Source organism: Canis aureus, chromosome 2 (genome assembly GCF_053574225.1).
Source record: "Canis aureus isolate CA01 chromosome 2, VMU_Caureus_v.1.0, whole genome shotgun sequence".
Taxonomy (NCBI): Eukaryota; Metazoa; Chordata; class Mammalia; order Carnivora; family Canidae; genus Canis; species Canis aureus.
Genome location: NC_135612.1, coordinates 64,785,043 through 64,809,969, shown reverse-complemented (window position 1 = coordinate 64,809,969; position 24,927 = coordinate 64,785,043). Strand labels below are relative to the sequence as shown.

Here is a 24,927-nt window from a genome sequence, read left to right as displayed (position 1 = left end):
CCTAGAGATTTCTAATTAAACCAGTTAGAATAAATCTATTACTGATTCCATGCCTTGCTCATATTTCTAATTTCAGAGATGGTAGCCTGAAAAAGTTTTGCAATGTCCCCCTTCCCCATCAAAGACCTACGAATGGTAGAAAAAATATAAAATCATAAATGAATCTATGTTGAAAAATGATAAATAAATAAATAACACTAACACCTGAAAATAAGAGAAAACTCTTCATGGACCAGAAACTGTGAAAAATCCTTAGTAGAAGGAACAAGATGTGTCAATCAGCTATTGCTGTATAACAAACCACCACAAAAGTATCAGTGACATCATGTAATGAAAATTTACTTCTCACTCATGAACCTGAGGGCCAGCTGGGTGGTATTGTTTTAAGTGATGGGATGTGAGTGGGCTGACATCTAGCTGATTTAAGCTGGGCTTAGTTTTTTCTTGGCTCCAGGCCATGGGTTTGGTTCAGATCTTTTTTCCCAAGTTTCTCATTTTTCTAGGACCAGCAGCTGTGCAGGAATGTTCCTCTAAAGAAGATGGGAAAAGTTTAAGAAGCACGATTAACAAGGAAAACAGGTCACTACTCATATTAGGCTTGCTAACAACTCATCGGCTGGGGAAAGTCACATGACTGGGCCTAATATCAAAGGTTCATGGGTGCATACTCATTCTGTGGATGTTGGGTGTGTGGGAAGTATTATTCTTTGAATAATGATGTAATACCACAGGACATCATAGCTGTTAGTGAAGGTTATCACCCAGCCAAACTCACATAAGGAGAACAGAAGACTCACGAAATATCTGAGGAAGGCCCAGATTATGAAACAGACAGCAAACCTTAGAACGATAAAACTGTATACATAAGGAGATAGAGTGAAAAATCAAGAATAAGCAGAATTAAACTTTTAAAAGTGCATTCAAAGATTTCTAAAACTTATTTGAGAGAGTGTGAAAGAGAGAGCACAAGTAGGGGGGAGGGGTAGAGGGAGAAGCAGACTCCCCATTGAGCTGGGGCCTAATGTGGGGACTCCATCCCAGGACCCTGCGGTCATGACCTGAGCCAAAGGCAGGCATTTAACTGACAGAGCCATGCAGGTGCCCTACAAAATGCATTCAATATTATTTGAGAGATAAAGAGGAGGAATGTAGTAATAAATCAAAAAATGTGTATGATGAAAAAACATTAAGCAGATAACAAACATAATTAAAGATTTTAAAGATGAAAAAATGTAACTGTTGGAATGGAAAACTCAGAAGATGCACTCAACAGGATGGATGCAGCTGAATAATGAATTTGTGAGCTTGAATATAGGGTTTTCAGGTAGTAAGTGAATACTGGATGAATGCTTGAATGAGTAGATCAAAAGGGAACTTTAGGAGATCATGCAGTACAATGTTTGCTAGTGTTCAACATGTGTCAGTGTCCTACTGTGACCAAATTCACTCAGTTTTATATCAAAGCATCCCAAATCTGTTCCCAGTGCAAGCCACCATTGTCTTTGTCCTACCATCATTGCTTCCTTGTCTCCCCTCATCAAACTGCTGCCCCATCATGATCTATTTAAGGTGTAAGTCACTGTCTTTCCTTTTTAAAATGCTTCAGTGGCTTCCCCCTTGCACTCAGGATGAAGTTCCTTATCTGTGACATTGTCTACAGGACCCTGCACACACTCCCAGCCTCATCTTGTACTGCTATCCGCATTGAGTGCATGCCAATCACACTTATCTTCCCTTAGTTCTTCCAGCCAATCCGAATAGTTCTAGCCTTGGGACCCTTATACAAGCTGCTCCTTCTGTGCAGGATGCTCATGTTACTCCCTTTCTCCAACTTGCTGGGCAAATTTCTCCTTTCTCTTGAGGAATCAGTTTATTTTCATCTTAAATATGCCAGCATAAATGCTACATCCCTATCTCCCCAGGCCAGAATGGGCTTCAATCTTATACACTCCTATGGTGGCTGTTGTCTCTCCTTTGTACACTTAATCACACTCATAATTATACACTGTATGCTATACTTTGTTTAATGTTTGTCTCAAATGTGACTGCAAGATATTTGAGGGCTGGAACTGTGACGTTTTGTCCAGTGCTGTATCGTGAACTCATAACCCAGTGTTGAGCATATGATAGATGTTCGAGAAATATGAATGAATATGTTTAAATAAACAGATCCATCAGAGTACAGACAACCAAATCATGAATGTATACCACTGGATTTCATGGGCTTAACTTTCGTAATTGATTGAATCCTACATAATCATGAAAAAAGAGCTGTAGGGAATTTTCTAGCATTTGGTTTACCAAAAATAGGAAAATTAGTTTGTCCATTATTCTAAGACATTATTCTAGGTGATCAGTTTTGTCATCCTAGCATTGAGCTTTACCAATGAATTAAATGGCCTTGTAGCACTTTTCATGAAATACAGTCTTCCTTCTCTCCATTAACTATAGTTTCTTTACTCTCCCCCTCTTCACAGCTTCTATCAAAACTTGGAGTACCTCTGGGGAGGTGGCACCAGGCATTTTTAACTGCCAATCTAAATCCTACCCTCTTTCTTTCTGATAGAAGCCCAATTTTGTTCAGGCCTTTCAATTGCAGGGCCAACGGCCTTATAAGGGGCAGCTAAAGTCTCAGTCCTGGGGGCGAGTCTTGATTACTCTTAACTAACCATGACAGTTAATTAAGGATATATTTTAGACAATTGAGGACTCTGAGAAAGTTGAAAACACACTGATATTTTACTGTACAAACACAGCCATTTTGAGCATTTTGTTGAAATCCCTTCCAATCCTTTTTTCTGTGCATCAGAGAATTGTTTAAGCATATAACGTTCATAATTTTATAGATTTTTGTGCTCTATTTACCTATAAAACACTGTAACCCTTTTTCTAAATAATTATGCAGATTTAATTTATTTTCAGTCGTTGAATATTCCATTGAGAACTTGTTTTTCAAAGAACACAAATGTGTTATGATTTGCATTGGTTTCTTAGGGCTGAGATAACAAATTACCACATACTGGGTGGCTTAAAATAATGGGAATTTATGTGCTCATAGTTCTGGAGGCTAAAAGTCTGAAATCAAGGTGTCAGTGGGGTCATGCTTTCTCTGAAGGCTCTAGGGGAGAATCTGTCCCATGGGTTCTTCCTAGCTTCCTGTGGTTGCTAGCAATCCTTGGCATTCCTTGGCTTATAGATGCTTCTTTGCAACCCTCTATGTACATGTGGCCTTCTCTTTGAGTGTCTGTATGTCTCTTCTCTTCTCAAACAGACACGAGTCATTGGATTTGGGCCCTCTCTACTTCATTGTGACATCATCTGAACTTGATGACGTCCAAGGTAACCTTCACAGGTAGTGGAGGTTAGGACTCGAACATACCTTTTTGGGAGATAGAATGCAACCTATCATGCCATTCTTTTGAAGCTGAAGAACTCTTAAAATTTTTCACTATTCTACATACCACAGTATTTAACATCTTTATTCATAGAGTGTTTTCTCTACATAGAATTATTGACTTAAGGAGATTCCCAAAAGTGGAATTGGTGGGTCAAAGTATGCAAATGAGCATTTTAAATTTCTACAAATTGCTTTGTTCCTTTCCAAAACTATCCATTAAATTGCCATTAGTAATACATGATAGAGTCTGTCTCACCTCACTTTTGCCATTATTTGTCTTTTTTAATTTTTTTTTAACACATACACAGATAAAATGGCTGATCAGCAAAAAATAGTTTCCCATAATGATCATTGAGGTTGAACATTTTCTCATATTTTATTTACTAACTACAACTCCCTTCTTGGCAGATTTTTCTTTCCTTTGCTGACTCGTCTGTGGAAGTCTTCATGCTTTTCTTATCTGTTTTCACATTTGTTAAATTATTTTTCTTAGTTTGCTAGTTAGCACTACATTTTTGTTTTCACTTTGCAAACATTTTAACTGATATGTAATCATCTACAAGAGTGATTTTTGAAATGTAAGCAAGTATAATGTAAGCAAGAATCCATCAGGTTGGGTGCTGTCTGTACACTGCACCAGGATGTGTCTGTCTGTCTTTCCCTCTGTGAATTAATCCAAAAATAATTATTAGAATAGAAAACTTTCTCCCTCCCAAAGCAATGAACTGAGTTCTCTTTTAAGTTTTACTTATATACATTTTATTTCTATATTTCTCTAATTTCTGTAATTTCTATATTATTATAATTAATCAGAGGTGTCTCTTAGTATACGGAACAAGGTAATTATTTAAATGTATTGTGCTCCAGATTGTTAGCCGACTGTCCCAGGCTTGTTTATTGAAAAAAAATCTTAGCTTTTCTGGGAATTGACTTGTGATGAATTCTTTATCATATATTAGAATATGATATACAGCAGGACCATTTTTCTGGGTTATTGTTCCTGATGCTATTTTTGCACCATTGTCACATTATTTAAAATTTAATAGCTTTATAAAATACAGGCTACTGCCCCTTAAAAATTTCTTAAATATCCTGTTTATTTTTTATAGGTTAAGCTCTGAAGCATTTTGTCAAAGTCAGGTTGGGACTTTTATTACACTATAGCAAGCCATGCAGTAATTTAAGAATGTAAACCTTTGCAACACTCCTCATCACCATGTGTTCTGTCTCTCTTCTTGCATTCAAGGCTTCTTTTACATCTCTCCTCAAAGTTTTTCTTTATATAGGTCACAGAGTTTTTATAAGCATTATTTATGATACCTCATTCTCATTGCTACTAGGAATAGGCTTTTAAAAGATTATTTTACATGTTATTATTGGTAATCGTTGTTTATCTTGGATTCAAACTTCTAAATGTCATCAAATTTTGATACTTTCTACCATGTTCCTTTAGTTTCTAGATAGATAAGTACACGATCTATAAAGAAAAATATTCTCTTTGTACTATTTCTGTTTTTTAATTTCTTTTTCCTTGAGTCAGAATTCCTCAAACCATGTAAAATATAATGCGAAGAAGCTTGCTTTCTTGGTTCTTGACTTTGATATTTTACCTTTAAGTGACTGCCAACTATTACAGTGAAACATTTCCTTTTTATGCTAAAGTGGCCTTTCTTATTTTCATACTCGAATTTTTAAAGTAGAAATTGGTTACAAATTTTGTAAAATACCCTGCACCATTTATCCAAATGACATAATTTGTTGTTGCCTTTGACCTACTGCTGTAATATGCGACAGTAGTAGCTTTATTATTTGCAAAGCATTAAGTCTTACATTATATCTTGCATAGCTCTGGTCCTAGTAGGCTTTAAAAAATACAGTTGAATGCACTTAATATTTCATTTTATTAATTATTAACAATGGGTTTGCTTATCATTCATTACTAATAGAATAGCAGCAATTGTTTATTTTTGTCACATAGACCTCAACTTATATAAAATAATTTTATAACCCAGAGAATTAGTCTGGTGAAAGAACATGGAACCACTCCAAGATGAAGATACTACTTATTTATTTATTCACCAACTTGGCACTCATGTATCCCTTTGATACATGTGAATTGATGTGAATTCACAAATATTTTCTGAGCAATTCCTAGGCTCAACAGAACTGAAAGTTCCAAGCTCAGTCTCTGCCACCAGAGAGACTTGAGTTCACATCCTGGCTCTGTTATTTCCTGGCTGTGTGAACTTGAGCAGGTTACCTAACCTTGCAAAGCCTCGAGTTCACTCACCTGCAAGGCAGGATAATAAGTAGCACCCACCTGAGAAGGCATTCAAAAATAGTATCTGTAGAGCTCTTAGCATCTGCACACACAATCTTCATACACGCTATTGCAATGTTATGATTACATCCTGGAGACAAACACGAGTAGGTCTGAGCCCATGTGGTGGGCAACCAAGGTTATGAGGTACTTGCTGTTCACTCTGTCCTTCCCAAGCCTCCACTTCCCTGACTTGCATGTTGCTCTGGATCTCTGTAATTCCAGTCCACCTCCCTTCTTATTCCTCAAATTGGCACACCTATTCCCCATAGCCCACCCCCCTTCTCCACCCCCCCATGTCAAGTCCACTGATTAAGAATTAGACCAGTTTGAGGGACTCCTGGGTGGCTCAGTGGTTGAGCAACTGCCTTTGGCTCAGGTCATGATCCTGGGGTCCTGGGATTGAGTCCCGCATCCAATTCCCCACGGGGAGGCTGCTTCTCCTTCTGCCTGTGTTTCTGCCTCTCTGTGTGTCTCTCATGAATAAATAAAATATTTTAAGAAAAAAAAAAGAAGAAGAAGAACTAGACTAGTTTGAGAATTATAGAAGCACAGCCCCATAGCCAGGTCACTTGTGCCACGAAATCTGATGATCTCTTGGTAGGGAAAGTTGAGGTGACTGTCCTGATGGCAGTTTTCTGTTAAATAGTGTACCAGTGGGCACCTGGGTGGCTCAGTGGTTGAGCATCTTTTGGCTCAGGTCATGATCCCAGAGTCCTGGGATCAAGTTCCGCGTCAGGCTCCCTACAGGGAGCCTGTTTCTCCCTCTGTCTCTGCCTCTTTCTCTGTGTCTCTCATGAATAAATAAATAAAATGTTAAAAAATAATAATAAATGTAGTACCAGGTCAGTACCGTGAGCACTCACTTCCAAGGATGCTCTCACCTGGCTGTTTCAGCACACATCAGCAACCTCAGCTGCAAGGAAAATTCAGAACATTCTGATGGCTTCACCTTGCCCAGTGCTGTCCTGATATCTTCTCTCACAGGCTCGGTTTCAGAGGCCTTGGCCTCCACCGCCAGTAAACAAGCACCCTCTGCACTGCACATGCTCCATCAGTATCACCAAGGATGACCAGCTGTTCATCCTTGTGATTGTGATGATTTATTTTATTTTGCAAAAATGACTTATTGTTTCAACCTCCGCACCTTTGAAGAAGCTTAGCTAAGTTGTCTTGTCTCCTAGGCCTCTGCTCCAATCCTTTCTAATAAGTCACATCTCAGAAGTCCCACCCTCCCTCCCTCCTCCACCATGGGTAATTTAGATCTCCTGAGCTGCTGGATGGTGTCAGCCTGGGAAACAAGAAGTTTGTTATGCATATTGTGTCAGCTGCAGACATAATTCACTAAACTACCCCAGACACAGGATGTCACCAAGTGACACTTCAATTTACAATCTCTTAGAGGTCCTGTTGGCAAATAGTGCTAACTGGAAGCTGGGAGGGTTTCAAAGGCTTGGGGCATGTTTCTCAGCCCCTTGGTTTCCCTCCACCTTGCCTCCTCCTTCCCCTTTCTATGTGGGTTGTGCTGTGCGCCCTCAAGATTCTAAGGCCAATTAGCAGGTTAGAAACTGTCAAGGCATATTGACCTACGAAATCACAGTATTAACTGTCACCATAATTTCTCATAATATTGAGGCTTATCCTGGCCTCTCTGCGGCTTTGTTCCAAGCCTGCTGGTGAGAAGGTCATTTATACATTGTAATCGGAATTCTTGAGCTGAGCCATTTTTTAATTATGGTTTAGGTAGGGGGAGTTGTGCAGTTTGGGAAAGGAGGCCAGCTGGGAGTTAGCCTCTCTTTGATCACTAGGCTGAGTGATTTGCTTTGATCATGGAGACAACAGTTCATAAAAGAGCCTGGTCTCTTCCTGAAATTTGCAGGTAAACAGAGGGATCATTTGAATGGATTGTGGAATGAGCAATTCAGATCCCAGACAATGGTCTTCTTTGAACTAGATTTAGGGACCTATTGATTAACATAGCAAAGGGCATCAGTGACTTTAGTCCCCAGGGTGGAAGGTACATCAAGAGGCCACCAGCTTGGTCCTTTGTGGCTGGACTTCCAGGTCCTGCGTGGACCTTTCTGTGGGGCCTGCATGGAGTTCAGGCAAATCGGTATTAAAATGAGCATCACAGGTAGCCCTGAAGGAAAGAGTAACTCATTAAAACGAAGGGGCTTGGAAGAGTAGAAAACTTGCAGGCTTTGGAGTCAGGAGAATCCCAGATAAATTCCTTGCCTTTCCATTTATCATGTGGTTCCTTCTGTGCCTAAATATCTTCATCTATACAAATCAGACATAAATGCTTCAATGGTTATTTTTAGGGTTTAACAATGTGCCTTTTGAGAAGGGAGCCCTGCTAGGTGCCAGGCATTTTGGAGAAGAAGAAAATATGTCTTAAAGCAGGACTGGAAAGTTCTCCTATTGTATCCCTACACTGTGCACTGTGGAGGGGAAGTTTAGTGATGTTTTCGATGCATGCAACTGTTACCTTAATAAGATACCCAATGTTCCCAAGCAAATTGTTTCAAAGTGATTTTTTTTAAAGATTTTATTTATTTATTCATGAGACACACATACACACACACACACACACAGAGAGAGAGAGAGAGAGAGAGAGAGAGGCAGAGACATAGGCAGAGGGAGAAGCAGGCTCCATGCAGGGAGCCTGATGCAGAATCCGATCCCAGGACTCCAGGATCACTCCCCGGACCGAAGGCAGGCGCTAAACCACTGAGCCACCCAGGGATCCCTCAAAGTGATTTTTTGAATTGTGTTCTGATAGAACGTGTCTGAGCAATTAAATGCAATCATTTCATTTGTTTAAATTAAGGTGTTTGAGCTTTTGGGGAGTTGTAGAGGTTATTGCCATATAGGCGAAACATATAGCCACTAGTGGTCAGTTTTAGAAATATTAGCTGAACAGAGATTATGTAGCATTTGAACTATTTAAATTCTGTTAGTTGTGAATCTGGAGTGTGTGATTTTGTTGGTTCTTCAGGCAAGACCTCATAACACTAGTCAGTTGCCATCTGACCACAACATACAGATAAGTCATTGCTACCTGATAGTCATTGTGAAAAAGACATGGTCTTGAATAAATAAACCAGTCACCTTGGGCAGAAAGGCAGAGGCCCAGTGTCTCCTCTGCCATGAGACTTCTCAGACAGTCTGTTCAGGGGGAGTGAACACCCTCTGAACAGTGGTCCCCCGGCTGCCTTCCCTCATCCTCTCCCTATAGTTACCTACAGCTCTGCTTTTGGCTACTTGTATTCTGTGCCATGTCCAATGCATTTTTTACAGAGGAGTCACAGAGGCATGGGAAAGGTGGCCATGTGGATACCTAAAATTTCTCGCCATACCAGAACCAGAGAATGCCAGGGAAGCGAGGTGTGGGACCTGACTCCTTTAAGGACTCCAGGTCTGTAACTCTATCCCATGCCACTTCAGTGAGTTATTTTTGAACATCTACTGCATTCATTTGCTAGGGCTTTTGTAACAGAATACCATAGATAGCGGGGCTTAAACAATAGACATTTATTTGCTCACAGTTCTAGAGGCTGAAAGTCCAAGATCACAATGCTGGTGTTTCTTTGGAGACCTCTCTCCTTGACTTGTAGATGGCCTCCTTGCTGCGTCCTCACATGGTCTTTCCTCTGTGTGTCCACATGCCTGTGTTCAAATGTCCTCTTCTTCTAAGGACAACAGTTACACGGGATTAGGGCCCACCTCGATGACTTCATTTTACTTTGATTACCCCTTCAAAGGTTTCGTCTCCAAATGCAGTCACATTCTGAGGTGCTAGGAGATAGGACTTTGGCTTACGGATTGGGGCGGTTGGAATCCAGCCCATTATACCTGCTATATGTTAGGTGTTGGTTTAGCAGTTGGGGTGCAATGTAAACCAGACCCAGTCACTGCTCTTGAGATCTCAGTCTCAGCCGGTCAGTGAAATTGGCTACTGAAAATCACAGCAATGTTTCCATGTTCCATGATCCACTAGATACTAGAACCTGACTTTTCCCATTTGGCAATGCTGAAAGCACCTGTTTGTCGAACTCTGTCCATTCTTGGCTAATAGGCAAAGTTTATTCAGGCCTAGTTATTCTTTTACCCCTCTGACCATTTCATCTCTAAAACTCATGAACAGGCCCTATGTCCAACCTTGAAATACTGGTGTTCCTATAGGTGTATGTTGTCAATCCATTGCTTTTTCTCTAAATATTCTTCCCTGGGGCCTCAAACATTCAAATACTTTGCTACTTAAAGTGTAGTCTGCAGACCAGCCACATCAGTATCACCTGGAGCTTGTTAGAAATGCTGACTTTCAGGACCCATCTTAGATCCACTGAATTGTTATCTAGATTTCTAGCAAGATCCCCAGGGGATTTCTGTGCCCATCAAAGTATAGAAAGCATGTTCTATTGATGTTGGGGCTCCCACTGTGGATAGGTTACCTGTCAACCTCTTATCTCTAGCCTCCAGACTTCTAACTAATCTCTACTCATGGGGGTAGCTGCCTGTTGAGCATCTCTAAGACATCCTATGGGAATAGCCAACAGCATCCCCTAACTGAACTCCTCATTTTTGTTTCCCAGTGCTGCCCCTTTTCCAGCATTTCTGGCTTTGGGGGGTGGAGCCCAGCCAGACCCTCTGTGAGGCATTTGAACTCCTCTTTGTCCTATCTCTGCACCCAATCAATCATATCCTGCTGATTTTTTTTCTCTTTTACAATACTCTTATCTGTCTCTCCTCTCTCTCTCTCTCTTTTTTTTTTTTTTAACAGCACCTGTCCTAGTTTGGGCTTACATCTCTACCCCCTGGATAAGCTAAAGAGACTTCCAATAGACTTATTGACATGCAGCTTTTTCTTCTACTTTCAATGTGTCTGCCTGTAACCTCCCCCTAACCCCCACTCCCACCCTGGTTGCCTGGCAACACTCACTCAGGAATCCTTTCCAGAAGCCTTTCTTCATCGTCTCCACCCTCAGGAATCCTTTTCTCTGTCTCCTTAGTAACTCTGCCTCAGTGTCCTCACCTGTGAAATGGAGCAAAGAGAAATGTTTTAAGGAATAAATGAACTAAGTTCATGGAGTAGCACTTGACACAGAGTTTAATAACTGTTAGTTGTTATTTGAGCAAATCTTCTCCCAACAGGTGGTCTGGAAGCTATTGTTTCCTTTGCCTAGACCATGGTTTCTGAAAGCATGGTCAGGTGACCACCAGAATTGGTGCCATCAACAGTGGGATGGATCTGAGGTGGTCTCAGGTCTGAGAAGCCCAGTCTGGACACAATCTCTTGGGAGAAAGATTATGTCTGAGTCACCTGTGAATTCCAGATCCTCTTCCACTTGCAGCCCATAGCAGGTGTCCCTCAAATATTGACCATGCCAGGTGACAGCTGGAAATTTTAGATGGGTATAGTATTAAAAAAAAAAATAGAAGCTACAAATGACTATGGAGGCATTTCCTAAATGAGGATGCTGAAGAGGAGAGTGCTGTCAGCTTGGCCAATTTATAGTTTTGAATTTGTGCCCAGAAGCTGTTTGCAGAGAGGGTATTTTTAGAAATGTGAAAATAAATACAATTAAATTAGAGAGATGTGTCAAGTAGTTTTTTTCTTATTAAGACTGTCCTCTGACCATTACAGCTTAGGTAATGACAACTCTTTGAATAATGGTGCCGTATTTCCTAATTAAACAATCAAGGCTCTGTGATCATTACTTTAGTGAAGATGAGGTCAAAAGCCTAGAACCTAAAAGAAAAGAGATTTTTAAATGGACAGAAATGGCAATAAAAATGGAAATATTTTCCCTTGACTGTCTTGTGCCTTTTAACTCTTGGTGGACTGTACATCTTTTCTCTCCTCGCTTAACCAGCTTTTTGCCCCTTGATGTAAAAATCATCCCATGGAGTGGAGAAAACAAACAGATGAATTAGAGACCTGTCTACATTTGAATCCTGCCTTACTAGCTTTGCAGTCTCTAAGCCTCCAGAATCTCGGTTTTTCTCTCCTTTAGAATTTAGTATCAGCTCTGTACTCTGGCTTTGGGAATTAAATTAGATAATGTATGTATAATGAATAGACTTTTGCTTCATCATAGTCAGGGTGTAAGGAATGTTGCTTTAATTTTTTTTCTAAGCCAAATCAAATCAACTAATACATACCAGAGTTGGGTGAAAAAAAATTCCAACTTTTTATTCCTATAGCCATTCATCCAACTCATAATGACCCTATGAAGGAGTCATTATGAGTTGGATGAATGGCTATAGGAGTTTCTCAGGCAGGCAACATTTTTCTGAGATTTGTCTTGCCCAGGACCACATGGTGTGGAGCTCTGCTGAGAGTATCCCCTTCTTACTTATGAGCATACTTAGCTATGAAGCTGTTTGCTTCAGCTCTCAAAGACCTGGGAATAAAGGCAAGATCTCAGGCAACCATGCAATCAAGCCAATCTGAGGCTTTGCCACTATTAGTTATGACATCTGGAATTTATGTACTTCAGAATATAACATGTGACTATGTGTATATGTGAGTATGATTGTGTGTATGGGTGTGCACGTGTGTGTGTTAGATTATTACTCACATGCTGCTCACCTCCTAACTAGGAGACCACCCTCCCTCCTGAAGAATTCTATTGGTACCAAACAGGAGCCCCATACTCTGGTGGATATAGACACAAATGTCTGCTCCCCATACTGGATTAATCACCTGGGTTTTGCTGAGTAAACTATTGAATGTCTGAAATAGTTTTTACTTGTGTCATTAGTGTGTTTGTTAGAATGAGGCATGTTAGAAATGGATTCTCAATGGTGATGTGAAGGTATGTGAATTCACTAGAACGTTTGAGAACAGTCCCCACCATGATGCCCTGGGCTATTGCTTGCTGGCTCTCCCTCTCTGTCCCTGTTTGTACTACCTGCTTTGTACCTCTTTCCTTGAAGAGCTGGCCCAAAGCTTCCTTCTCAAGGATGAATCCTGCTTATGAGCACGTCTTTTCTCTCTGAGCTCACGCAACTCCCACGTGTGGAACTGTTACCCACATGCTCCATCACAATGCAGCTCCTACTCTAACCTTCCTCACCCTCATTGCCAGATAGATGGATGGAAAGGCTACAAGTGTTCCACTGTAAACCATGGCTGTGTTCCCATGTGGTCTGGGGAGCTGGAGACCCTGACCATGTATCACGATGGCACTGCTAGTATACCAGCCCAGACCACGGGGTTGCACTCTGCATTGTCCTCTGCCTGCCCGCATAGTCTGTTGTGACTTCAGGACCTTTTGCTGACTCAACCCCTACCTGGTGCATGACAGTCCCTCATTCCTCAGGGCAGGGTCTTTCTGCTTTCCTCAGCCTACTCACTCTCTCACTGCTAACATGGCCTGAGTGAATCACTTTTAAAAAGTTTGCTGTAAGGTTACTTCAAAAAGGTTCAACTAAATAAACTAAAAGTAGATTTGAATTTATAAACATTTAACTCACAAGCAACTCCTTATACCCACTTATTCCTCCCACATTTTTTTATGAGTGCTTATTATCTGATAGTTGCTGGCAATGCATTGGTGCTCCAGACATGCTGCTCCAGCCCTCAAAAAGCTGTGAGCATTTGTAGGACACACGGGAGAGTAAGCCATCAGCACAACATGATGTGCTAAGTGCCCCAAAGGGAAATGGGGCTGTGTGGGAGGATGAGGAGAGGTACCAGAGCAGGTGGGAGCCACCAATAAATTATACCACTAACAAGCTGCTTTGCAGTGATTTACTCAATTAGGTTTGATTCCCCTATAGGTTCTGTAAGCTGAAGTTGGATCCAGATATTCTGCTGCTTTATATTCAGGGCAAAGTATAGTCCTGTGTAATGGACATAGTAAGTGTAAAATGACCTTTATGAATGAGGCCACGTAAGTTATATACCATGGGTAAATCTAACGCAATATTATTTTTAACCTCAAAGTTGAATGAGCAGGAAGGACTTTGAAATAAGACCACCTTGAAAGAATGAAATAGGAATGCCTGGGTAGCTCAGTGGTTGAGCATCTGCCTTTGGTTCAGGGCGTGATCCTGGATCCTGGGATCAAGTCCTGCATCGGGCTCCCTGCAAGGAGCCTGCTTCTCCCTCTGCCTATGTCTCTTCCTCTCTCTGTGTGTCTCTCACAAGTAAATTTTTAAAAAGGAAAGAAAGAATGAATGAAACACCATTGCTAAGACATCCTGACTACTGAACGTAAAAGATTGAGGAAGAACTTCTCCCCACCAGCTTGTGGAAGCAGGTGTGGGGGGCCTACAGAAACCCCTCTGACCTTCAGAGAGGGGAAGACTCAGATAGCCAAGAGCCCACAGGCATGTGCATTGGAAGAGGAGGAAATTTAGGTGTTCTAGCCATGCTTTTCAGCCACACAAGTGGTCTGCCCTGGATGTGCAATCAGACAGCTGGACATCTCAGGAGAGAGAGTATTTTCTTTTTTTTTTTAAGATTTTATTTATTTATTCATGAGAGACACAGAGAAAAAGAGGCAGAGACACAGGCAGAGGGAGAAGCAGGCTCCATACAGGGAGCCCGATGTGGGACTCCATCCCGGGTCTCCAGGATCACGCCCTGGGCTAAGGAGGTGCTTGACCACTGAGCCACCTGGGCTGCCCAAGTATTTTCTTTGAAGATAGATGAGTTCCTTGCTTTCCTGAGGAAGGTTGTTTAGGCTCCAAAATACCTTTCCCTAGGTTGAGTGATTCCCAACAACAAGGGATTTATACTGATCTTTGTCCATGTACGAAAGAGTTTGATTTTTGTGGTGCCCAAGGGATATTTCGACTGGAAAACATAGTTTCAGAGGGGGACCTCTGTTCTTTGTGAGGTTCTCTCTTGTTACCTGGCTTGGACAGTGCATTGGGAGTGGTTCATAGTCCCAGACTAACCACATATGGCTTAGAATCCTGGTCTTTCTGATTACTGCTCAGCGACCTGGGCACAATACCAGTTCTACCTCCAACTGCCTGTGTGCTTCTACACATGTTCCTTAAACTCTCTGACCTTCTGTTTCTTTATCTATTACACGTAGATGATGATAACTTTCTATGGCTTATAGAAAGGAGTAAGTGATAAGAAAAAGAAGGCAAATGTGCATAACAGGTTCTGGGAAAGTGATAGTTTCCTTCCCTTCCTCCCATCACCCAACCCTCCCGGAGTCCCCTAACCATACCAATGCCAGGTGACCAGAGCTACATTTGCATGGGTGTCAGCAATTTCACTAAATTAGAGAAAAAAATAGAGAAAAAAAAGGTTGAAATTACTAACACGGTTAGTGAATTAGTTTTGTGAATTGACATGACATCAATATAAGAACTGGGTAGTATTTTTACTCTCCAGATGGTGTATTTGATGATTATAAATCTTAAAAGAAGGGTAGGGTCAATGAGCTCTCCAGTGGCAACACATACTCTCAGGCAACACATACTCCCAGCCCTGCCTCTAACCCTACAAACTAGAGAACAATGTCTTTGTCAGACTCCGGACATGTTTCTATACATTATTACGTGTAACCCTCAAAGAAGCTTTCAGGATTAGATTGGGGAGGAATTATTATCTCTCTTTCACAGAAGATGAAACTGAGACACAATGTGTAGGTATGGGGAGAGTTACAGCAGAAAGTAGAATTCATAGTGTCCTTATCTGCTGCTTTTTGACTCTGCCAATGGTAGCAGGCACTGCTGCTTGACTATTCAGAGTCTGTACCCTCTCCTTTGTCCTTTGTAAAAGTATGAAAATTTTGTTCACATATTTATCTCTCTGTACTTGGCCATGAATTTTATGAGTTGGGTCTCACACCCTGACAGCCAAAGCCAGTGATGGGACATTTGGGAAGAAAAGGGATGAGAAGCAAAGCAGTGTAAGTGGCTTTTAGAAACCAGAAACTCTGGTGCTCAGGACATCTTTCTGTGTCTGAAAGCAGCACTGACCAACAGCTTCAGGGGCTGGTAGATGACTTACACCTTGGTCTAGAGCAAAATTTCTCAAATTTGAATGTGCATCAGAATCACCCGGAAGACTTATTAAAGCAGATTTCTGGGACTCCCATCCAGAGTTTCTGATTCAGTAGGCCTAGGGTGCGGCCCATTAACCTGTGAATCTGTATTTCTGACATGTTCCCAGGTAATGCTGATGCTTTTGGTCTGGGAAGCACACTTTGAGAACCATTGAACTTAGGGAGTGAATGGTTCTTAACATTGGCTGTACATTAGGATCACCTAGGGAAGCTTAAATAATTTCAAATCCCAGACTACCCCAGACCAATTTAATCTGACTCACTCAGGGTAGGATTAAAGTTTAGTAGTTTTTTTTAAAATTTTTTTTAAATTTATTTATGATAGTCACAGAGAGAGAGGCAGAGACATAGGCAGAGGGAGAAGCAGGCTCCATGCACCGGGAGCCCGATGTGGGATTCGATCCTGGGTCTCCAGGATCGCGCCCTGGGCCAAAGGCAGGCGCCAAACCGCTGTGCCACCCAGGGATCCCAAAGTTTAGTAGTTTTTAAAGCTCCCCAGGTGATTATAATGTGCAACCAAGTATAAGAAGTAACTTGGCAGTTTAGAAGACCTGGGATCAAGGTCCATGCAGGATTGAGGGAGTGTTAGTGGATTACATCAGAGATTCTCCAACATGGAAGAAGGAAGTGTTGTAACATTGCATAACTCTTCATGAACAAACATGAAACTTATTTTTTTAAAGATTCTATTTATTTATTCATGAGAGACAGAGAGAGAGAGAGAGAAAGAGAGAGAGAGAGAGTGGCAGAGACACAGGCAGAGGAAGAAGCAAGCTCCATGCAGAGAGTCTGACATGGGACTTGATCCGGGGACTCCAGGATCACACCCTGGGCTGAAGGCAGGCGCTAAACCACTGAGCCACCCAGAGATCCCTGAAACTTATTTTTAACGCAGTCTTAATATTTAAACCATTATGAAATTTTAAAAATTAAATAAATGCATGGGATTTGTATGTCAGACCCTAGGAGGCATGGATCATGGTGTGCAAGATAGAGTTCATGTAGTAGGCTTGATGTCGTTCATTAGATGAGTCTGCTTTTGGTATACACGAACTGAGCTTTTGGAGGCTTCCCTATGTTACTAATCGGTAAGGCTGTTTTGTATGCTTAGGGCACTGAGATGTTATAGAACTTGCTTAAACTATAAACTATGAACAGTAAATGCCTACCTTTCTTCTGGAAGTGACCAGCTACCTGGGTAGCCAGCCTCCAATAAAAACCCTGGACACTGGGTCTAAAGGATTCTTCCTTGCACAGAGATGGTGTGCATTCAGCACAGCATTTCTTTGCTGCAGGAAGGAGCACTTTCTCCATGATCATTCTCTTGAAGGGGAACATTGAAAGCCTGTGTTTGAACTCAGACTCCCTCAATAGTGTTTTTTTCATGATGATCCTGCTGTGTATTTCTTCACTGTTACAAAACAGAGACGTGAATACAACCACCTCTAAAGCTGATGAGTCCTTTTGGCCAACTCATCAAACATGTTTGTGGAACTTCCAAAAAAGATAGGTAAAATTTTTTATGTTAAATCAGAGATAAGTTTTATTATGGAACATATACTAAGTAGGGAGTTTTAATATAGCCTTGTATGTTTAGAGGCAATCTGCATGTCAAACAGAATGTAGAAAATTATGGAACTAGAGAAAGGAGATTAAGCAGATTTAATATTCCTAAAACTATAGCAAAAAGAACTAGGATAGAGTCTGGGCAGATGACAGAAACTAACCCCATCTGTGGGCACACCATGTAATGAACAGGTGGCTTTACTGAGCCTCTAAACTTGTCCCTCCTGCTGGTGTGGCTGTGACTAGGGAAAATAAACCATGAATTCCTGAATCTTCACCCTGTCCTATTCTGTTTCTCACCACATCTCCATTGTGCCTGATGGCCAAACCCATTTTCTGGGTCACTGGCCACTGTGACAGCTGGCCACCTAGTTTTCTCTATCAGCCTCTTGATGTGACCTAAGAGGGATCAACTCCCACCCACTCCCTTATAAGAGGGAGTAGAATTGAAGACAGGGTTGCAAATAAAGAATTTCAGAGGTCAAGAATCACTGGCAATACATTCTCTGAGGATCTTTATGATCCTAAAAGTCTATGATTCAGAGTCCCTGGCATTCTGAGTCTTGGTCTTCTCATCTGTATCATGAGTGCAATGCCTACTGCGGCCTTACAGCAGTGGAAGGAAGACAGCCCAATATTCCTAAGAATAGCAGATGATAAGAGCCTAACTAAGACCCTTCATTAACTCTTTGCAGCTATGCAAATACGGAGTCAAATGGCATCTTTATACTCAGTGCCTACTGTGTGCTAGGTGCCTTATGGATAGTATTTCATTTACTCCCCACAGCAGTGAAAAATGAGAACACTCAGGGAAATGAAGCACTTGCTTAGGGTGGCTTAGTGTCAGTCCCGAGTTTAAAATCTAGACCTTCCCTCATGTACAGTTTCCTGCGGAATAATAGAATTGACAGCATTTCCTCAGTGCTGACTGTGCGCAGACCTCATGCATTATCTCATTTAATCCTTGCAACAGTGCTGGGGATGAATCATGGCTGCACCATCTAATTTCATCTACTCTTAAAGGAGCAGGATCCCCGTTAAATCATCACCAAGTATGTGGTAAGTTATTAAGTCTAAATACCAGCCCCAGGGTCCTGAACTCAAGCCAAATGCCAGTGATGGAGATTGTTAAGTCCAATTTAGGGAAGCACTGAAGTCAAAGCCTTCTAATTCGACAGTCAAACCCTCCCTGACTGAAATCAGCTCTACCTGTAGTACTCTTAGAAATGATGGTTTCTATCTCCTTCCAAACCACCAGGCCAACTTCAAAGGTTAAGGGTTTGGTAGTTACATTGGCCTGAGATTGAATCCTAGGGTTGATTCTCCCAAGATTCGGGCAAATAGTTTAAGCTCTGTGAGCCAGTTTCCCCACTGAAACAATGAGGACATATACAGTAGAACCTATCTTGTTAAGTACATAAGATACTTAACAATTAGTCCAGCAAAGACACCAACCTATCAGTATGGAGTCTCCATGGAAGTCCCCAGCTGTACTGGATAACGAGGTGGGAGCAGTTCAGGGGGTCTCGGGAGAGGTCAAGGTAGGGCTGCCAGTTGAGCCTTTCCTCTCCATATTTCAGATTCCCCACAAATGGACTATGGCCATGAACTTGGAGTGGGTATAGAGTGTCAGAGGATGCAACAAGGAAAGGAAGTTGGAAAGTTGCAGAGAGTAGATTGGGAGACCTACAAATTGGGAAGACTTTTCCTTGAATAACTAAGAGGCAGTTGCAGTTGAAACCATGGAACTAGAGGGAAGTGAAGAAAGCCACTGAGTGGCCACTCTGGGCCAGGTGGTATCAGAGGGCAGTGGTGAAACAAGGGTTGCCCTGGAGGCAGATAATCTGGAAGTGATCCTGGCTCCATCCCTAACTAGCTGTGTGAGCTAGGGAAAATATCATAACCTCTGTGTGACTCACCTTTTTCATTTGTAAAATGGGCATAGCAATCATATACACCACATTTTGACATTGTAAGAATTAAATGAATTAATTGGGGTTAAGTAGGAGAACTCAGAACAGTGTCTGGAAAAAAATTACATTTTGAAGGAAAGGAATCCTATGAATGTTCTAATTGTGGGAAACATTCTCCCAGAATGCAAGTCTAATTAGCAACATAGAATTCACACCAGGGAGGACATGTGTAGATAAAGTGAGAGAGAAGGTTTCATCAACACATCTAGGAATGAAAACCTATGGATATACTGGATGTCAAAAATCCTGCAGCAAGAAATCCAGTGTCACTGTATTTAGAGATTCATAACAAGGTGAAATTCTACCAGAATGGTGAATTAGAATTCCTATAACTAATGATAGAAGGATAATGATGCTCTAGAATGATATATTTTTATAGGATAGATTTAATTATAGAGTGTATCTGTATCTATATTAACTATGGATATTAAGCTGTGAAATCTGAATAAATGAAATCATTAAGACAATAAGAAAAAATGTACTGGCTATTAATATTATCGTTAATATTACACTTGAGCATTTTATTTCATTTGATTATACCACAAACTTTTATTATTCTCCCCATTTAATAAATGAGGATATGGAGGTTAAGAGAGGGAAGGATACCAGACAAAGATCACACATATGAAAGGACTGATTCAGGGTTAGAACCCAAATCTTTTTGACTCTAATCTCAAACTCTCCCATAAGCCTATACTTAGCAAAAAAGTGATAGGGCATCTGACATGAAATGAAATAAAAATAGAAGAAGTCTCCTAACGATATATATGGCAACCACTGCATGGCATCTAACCAAGTGTCAAAATGAAAAAAGAAGAAAAAAAAAAAAAGACCAAAGTTCAGAGTCTTGTTTAAATGGGGGGTGGAGGAGACAGAGGCATACTAGAGGGAGCTTGTACCAATTTGTAAGGGCTGATTGTTAAGTTGTCAGGAATTTGTCCACCAGTTGACATCTCCATGGGAACTTGCAATTGACCACCCCAGAAATATTTACACCATTGATATTGGCAAACATACTGAAAAGATAAAAATGCACACAAAATAGTTAACTGTGATGGAAGAGAGAAGGTGGAGGGATAAGGAGTAGAAACAAGCTTTGTCTGAATGGACCTTTCTGTATAGTTTTGACCTTTAAATCATGTAAATACATTGCCATTTAAGAAATTAAAGAAAAAACTCTTCTTAAACTGAAAATAAACAAAAGAACCTAACCATATGTCAAGTTGGCAGCATAGCCACACAGAGAACAAATTTATTTCATGGAACTTTAGAACACTGTAATCCTTAAGGGGAAATATTCAAAGAATGAAAAGACGTACAAAGAAATTTTAAACTTTCATAAATTTTACAGTAATTTAAGCATCGGTATTCTGAAATTATTTATAATGTTGGTTGAAGTAAATGAATAATTGTGTTAATGCTTTAAGAAGTCATTGTTTTCAGTGGAAGAAACAATTATAAAGTCAGATGAAATGTTAAAAAATAGAAATATCAATAAGAATACCTGATTTTACATATATATATACATATATATGTATGTATTATGTGTTTGCACATGCACAAATACATAGTGTTTCCTAGCTCTACCTATGCAAATGGTAGCAATAAGCATCTCTCTAGCATCCAGATTATGGCTTCTAATTTAATTGCTCTCTAGAAGGCGCTGGAGATTCCTGGAAAAATGGCAAATTCCAGCTCTGGGGGCCAAGATGAACTAGAAATATCTTGTGTCAAAATGCAAGAAAACCTTCAAAGTTTAATAGTGTAATGTAAAAAAGACCCAGGAGTCAGATTAAAAATTGTCATAAAATGTTATGAGATTTGAACAAGAAAATAATAATTATTTTAGTAGATTTAAACATTTAATCAATAAAAAAATCCATGAGTCTGTAATAATAGTTTAAGAAGGGAAAGGAAAACCTCATTTATTATCACCTGAGACAATTTTTAAAATAAGTGATTGCCCTGAAAACCGGTAATTATATGGGCAGTGATAAACATTTATCCTACCTTTTCAGTAGAACCTATGTTTTGTTGTACCAAATAGCCTTAGTTGATGAAAGAAATCTCTATTTTGTAAGACAACATTAATTAATAAATACAAGGAGTGATAAAAATAACAAATCTCATTTTATAAACCCTCTGGAAATATTGATTGAAGAAAAGATTGTCTGCTGGTACTAAAACAATAGATGAATGTTTGCTGGAGAATCAGACAATTGAATAGTGCCAAAGAAATATCTCATAGGTTACTTTCTGGTTGCAAGTGAAAAATAAGAATAGTACAATGATTTGGGTAAGATTGAATCTTAGCCACCCTTCCACCCCAACCAATGATAAGTGTATTAGTTTTGCCATGGCTGCCATAACAAAGTACCACAGACTAGGTGGTTATTTAACAGAAATTTATCTTCTGGTCATTCTGGAGGCTAGAAGTATAAGATCAAGATGTTAGTAGGATTAGTTTCTTCCTTGACCTCTCTCCTTGTCTTCTCCATCCTATGTCTTCACATGGTTCTTCCTCTGTGTCTGTCTGGGTCCTAATCTCCTCTTCTTATAAGGACATTAGTCATATTGGATTAGGGTTCACCCTAATGACTTCATGTTAACTCAAGTACTTCTTTAAAGACTCTATATCCAAACAGTCACATTTTGAGAGATTAGAGGTTAGAACTTTGACATATGGATTGGGAGTGGGAGAAGGAAAGGGAATATTCAGTCTATAATATGGCTTCCACATGGCTGCCTTCTAGCCATGTCCTCGAATGGCAGAGATAGAGAAAGAGAGAGAAAAGAGAGAGAGAGAAAGTTTTTAACTGTCTCTTCTTAGAAGGGCACTAATCCCATTATGTGAGCCCCATTCATCCTAACTGCCTCCCAAAGATTACCCTTTCCAAATACCATCATAGTGGAATTTGGACTTTGGCATATGAATTTGGGGGAGACACAGTTCGATCTATAGCAATGTCTTTAAAACATGATTGTGGTAATGGATCCGTGAACCTACACATGTAATAAAATTGTACAGAACTAAATACACACAGGTACACATCAGTACAAGGAAAACTGAGGAAATTTGAGTAAGATTGGTAATTTGTATAAATGTCTATATCCTGCTTATGATATTGTGCCACAGTTTTGAAGTATATTGCCATTGAAGGAAATTGGGTAAAAGATACATGGAACCTCTATATTATTTCTTAGTCTACAATTTTCTCAAAGTGAAAAGTTTAATTAATAAAAGATAGTTTACTGTTTAAACAAAAGTAGTATGTAATCTGTAACATTATATAAGAGTAAAAGGTATAAAAATAATGGCACCAAGGTGGAAGGGGAAACATTGAGGTATACCATTGTAAGTTTCTTATACTGTACATGGATTATATACTATCACTTGAAGGTAGATTGATAAGTTAAAAACATACACAGTCAACCCTAAAGCAACCACTACATTAACACAACAAAGAACTATAGCTTGTAAACCAAAAAGGAGCTACAATGGAGTCATAAAAACATTTCGTCCAAAAGCAGACAAAAAGAAGGAGGAAAAAATGGAGCCAACAACAGATGGGATGCATAGAAAGCAAACAGAAAGGTGATAGATTTAGATGTAGTTATGTTAAGAATAATTTTAGCACAGGTTATCAGAATGAATAAAAAAGTAAGATCCCTTAATACCCTGAGTACAATAAATACACTTTAAATATAAAGGCACAAATAGATTAAAAACAAAAAGATGGGAAAAGAGATAAAAGGCTGACACTAAGGAAAGGAAGTCTGGAGTGTCTATACTAACTTTAGACAAAGTGGATTTCAGAGGAAAGACTCTTTCCAGAGTTGAAGAAGGTCATTTCACAATGGTAAAGGGCTACATTCATCACAAGAACATGACAATTTTGAAGTTTTATGCCACCATTAACAGAGCATCAAAATACATGAAGCAGTAACTGATAAAACTGAAGGATCAGGACAATCCAGGATTACAGCTGGAGATTGCAACATGTGTCTTTCCATAATTGACAGAAAAATGAGGCAGAAGACCCATAAAGATGCTAAAGATTTGAGGATGTTAAGAAATAAAAGAGGCAGGATTCAAACCCAGGCAGTCCCACACCAGAGCCCTTACCCTCCATCTTTACACCGAGCTGGCCTGTACGTGGTGGCCATCAGGACATTTCACTGTGTCACTGGATGGACGGGCACAATGGACCTATTCAGAATGAATCCAGTGAGTACTGAGTACAAGTCTTCTCTGACTTTCAAAGATGCTCTTTCTTTCCCAGGGAGAAGGCTTGGAGGAGATGTCAGTTATACAAGAGTTTTAAGACCAGGTAAAATTCTCCATCTTGTGAGGCCATCATTCTCCCAGAAAGGGAAAGGGGCTCACTCTTGCAAAAGATACAGAAGTTGACATGGTCCTAGGCTTAGTCTCTGGATGAATTTCTTTCTTAGATGAAACAGTAATGTCAAAGCTCTACCTTTGAGCAATTCACAAAGTGTATAGAGTTGGTCTTACATGTGGCCAAAGTAGCAGGTTCCCTATACCTGGCCTGCAGGTTAACATGCTTGGTGGAGGCCCCTCTGCCTCTGGTCCTGCCTTTTGCTTCATTTCCTTGTACTTTCAAGAATTTTCATCCTTGAGTTTTATTTGATTGATTGATTGACTTTATTTATTTATTTATTTATTTATTTATTTATTTATTTATTTATAAATGAGGCAGGCAGAGAGAGAGAGAGAGAGAGAGGCAGAGACACAGGCAGGGGAAGAAGCAGCCTCCATGCAGGGAGTCTGACATGGGACTCAATCCCAGGTCTCCAGGATCACACCCTGGGCCGAAGGTGGTGCTAAACCGCTGAGCCACCCGGGCTGCCCCATCCTTGAGATTTATTTATTTATTTATTTATTTATTTATTTATTTATTTAAAGATTTTATTTATTTATTCATGAGAGAGAGAGAGAAAGAGAGAGAGAGAGAGACAGAGACACAGGCAGAGGGAGAAGCAGACTCCATGCAGGGAGCCCGACGTGGGGCTCGATCCTGGGACTCTAGGATCACACCTTGGGCTGAAGGCAGGCACTAAACCGCTAAGCCACTCAGGGATCCCCATCCTTGAGTTTTAAAGTGCAGATGTCCCTCACTGGGTTGGTATGTTTGGGCTTGTGACTACATGGTCTGATGCGATGAATACTACACTAGGAGTTCAAATCTCAAATCTGTTGCTTATTAGCCAGACACTTAGCTACTCTGAATCTCAGCTTCATCTCTTTTCAACTGGGTTCACAATGGTGGTTGTGCAAATTGAATGAGATTACGTTTCCTACTCAGTACCTACACATCTGTCTCTTCCCATCGTTCGCTTCCGTCCTTCCTAAAGAATAAGCAAGGAGGAGACCCAAGACCAGGACAAAGAGGAGAGAGAAGGGGCTGGCAGTCCATGTGACAGAGCCGATTTTCTTTTTCTGCATGATTGTAAACTGCTCTGTATCTCTCTTTTTTTTTTTTCTCTGCCAAAAGCTACCCTACATCAATAAACTCAGCTGAAATAAAATTTTTACTTTTTATTTTTTAAGGTGCTGCCAAAAAAAAAAAGCCTGCCCCAAGTGATAATATTCCAGGCTATGATAGAATT

At 40.3% G+C, this 24,927-nt stretch overlaps 1 protein-coding gene across 26 annotated transcripts in view; it reads left to right on the top strand.

The window, feature by feature from the left end:
- LOC144300654 (uncharacterized) overlaps positions 1-24,927 on the top strand; it is a 79,710-nt gene that overhangs the window by 29,289 nt on the left and 25,494 nt on the right. For 13 of the 26 annotated variants that reach the window (XR_013367468.1, XR_013367445.1, XR_013367430.1 and 10 more), the window contains 3 exons: positions 504-579; positions 18,297-18,382; positions 23,580-23,627. The exons of 2 other annotated variants lie outside the window; for them this stretch is intronic. Coding sequence is in view for 1 of the 24 variants with exons in the window: in XM_077876972.1 (XP_077733098.1) it covers positions 504-579; positions 18,297-18,382; positions 23,580-23,627 (210 nt within the window). In the remaining 23 variants the exon portion in view is untranslated. Of the gene's footprint in view, positions 1-503; positions 580-3,271; positions 3,340-18,296; positions 18,383-23,579; positions 23,628-24,927 lie in introns of all 26 variants that reach the window. 11 more of the 26 variants (XR_013367487.1, XR_013367488.1, XR_013367511.1 and 8 more) reach the window with 4 other exon arrangements.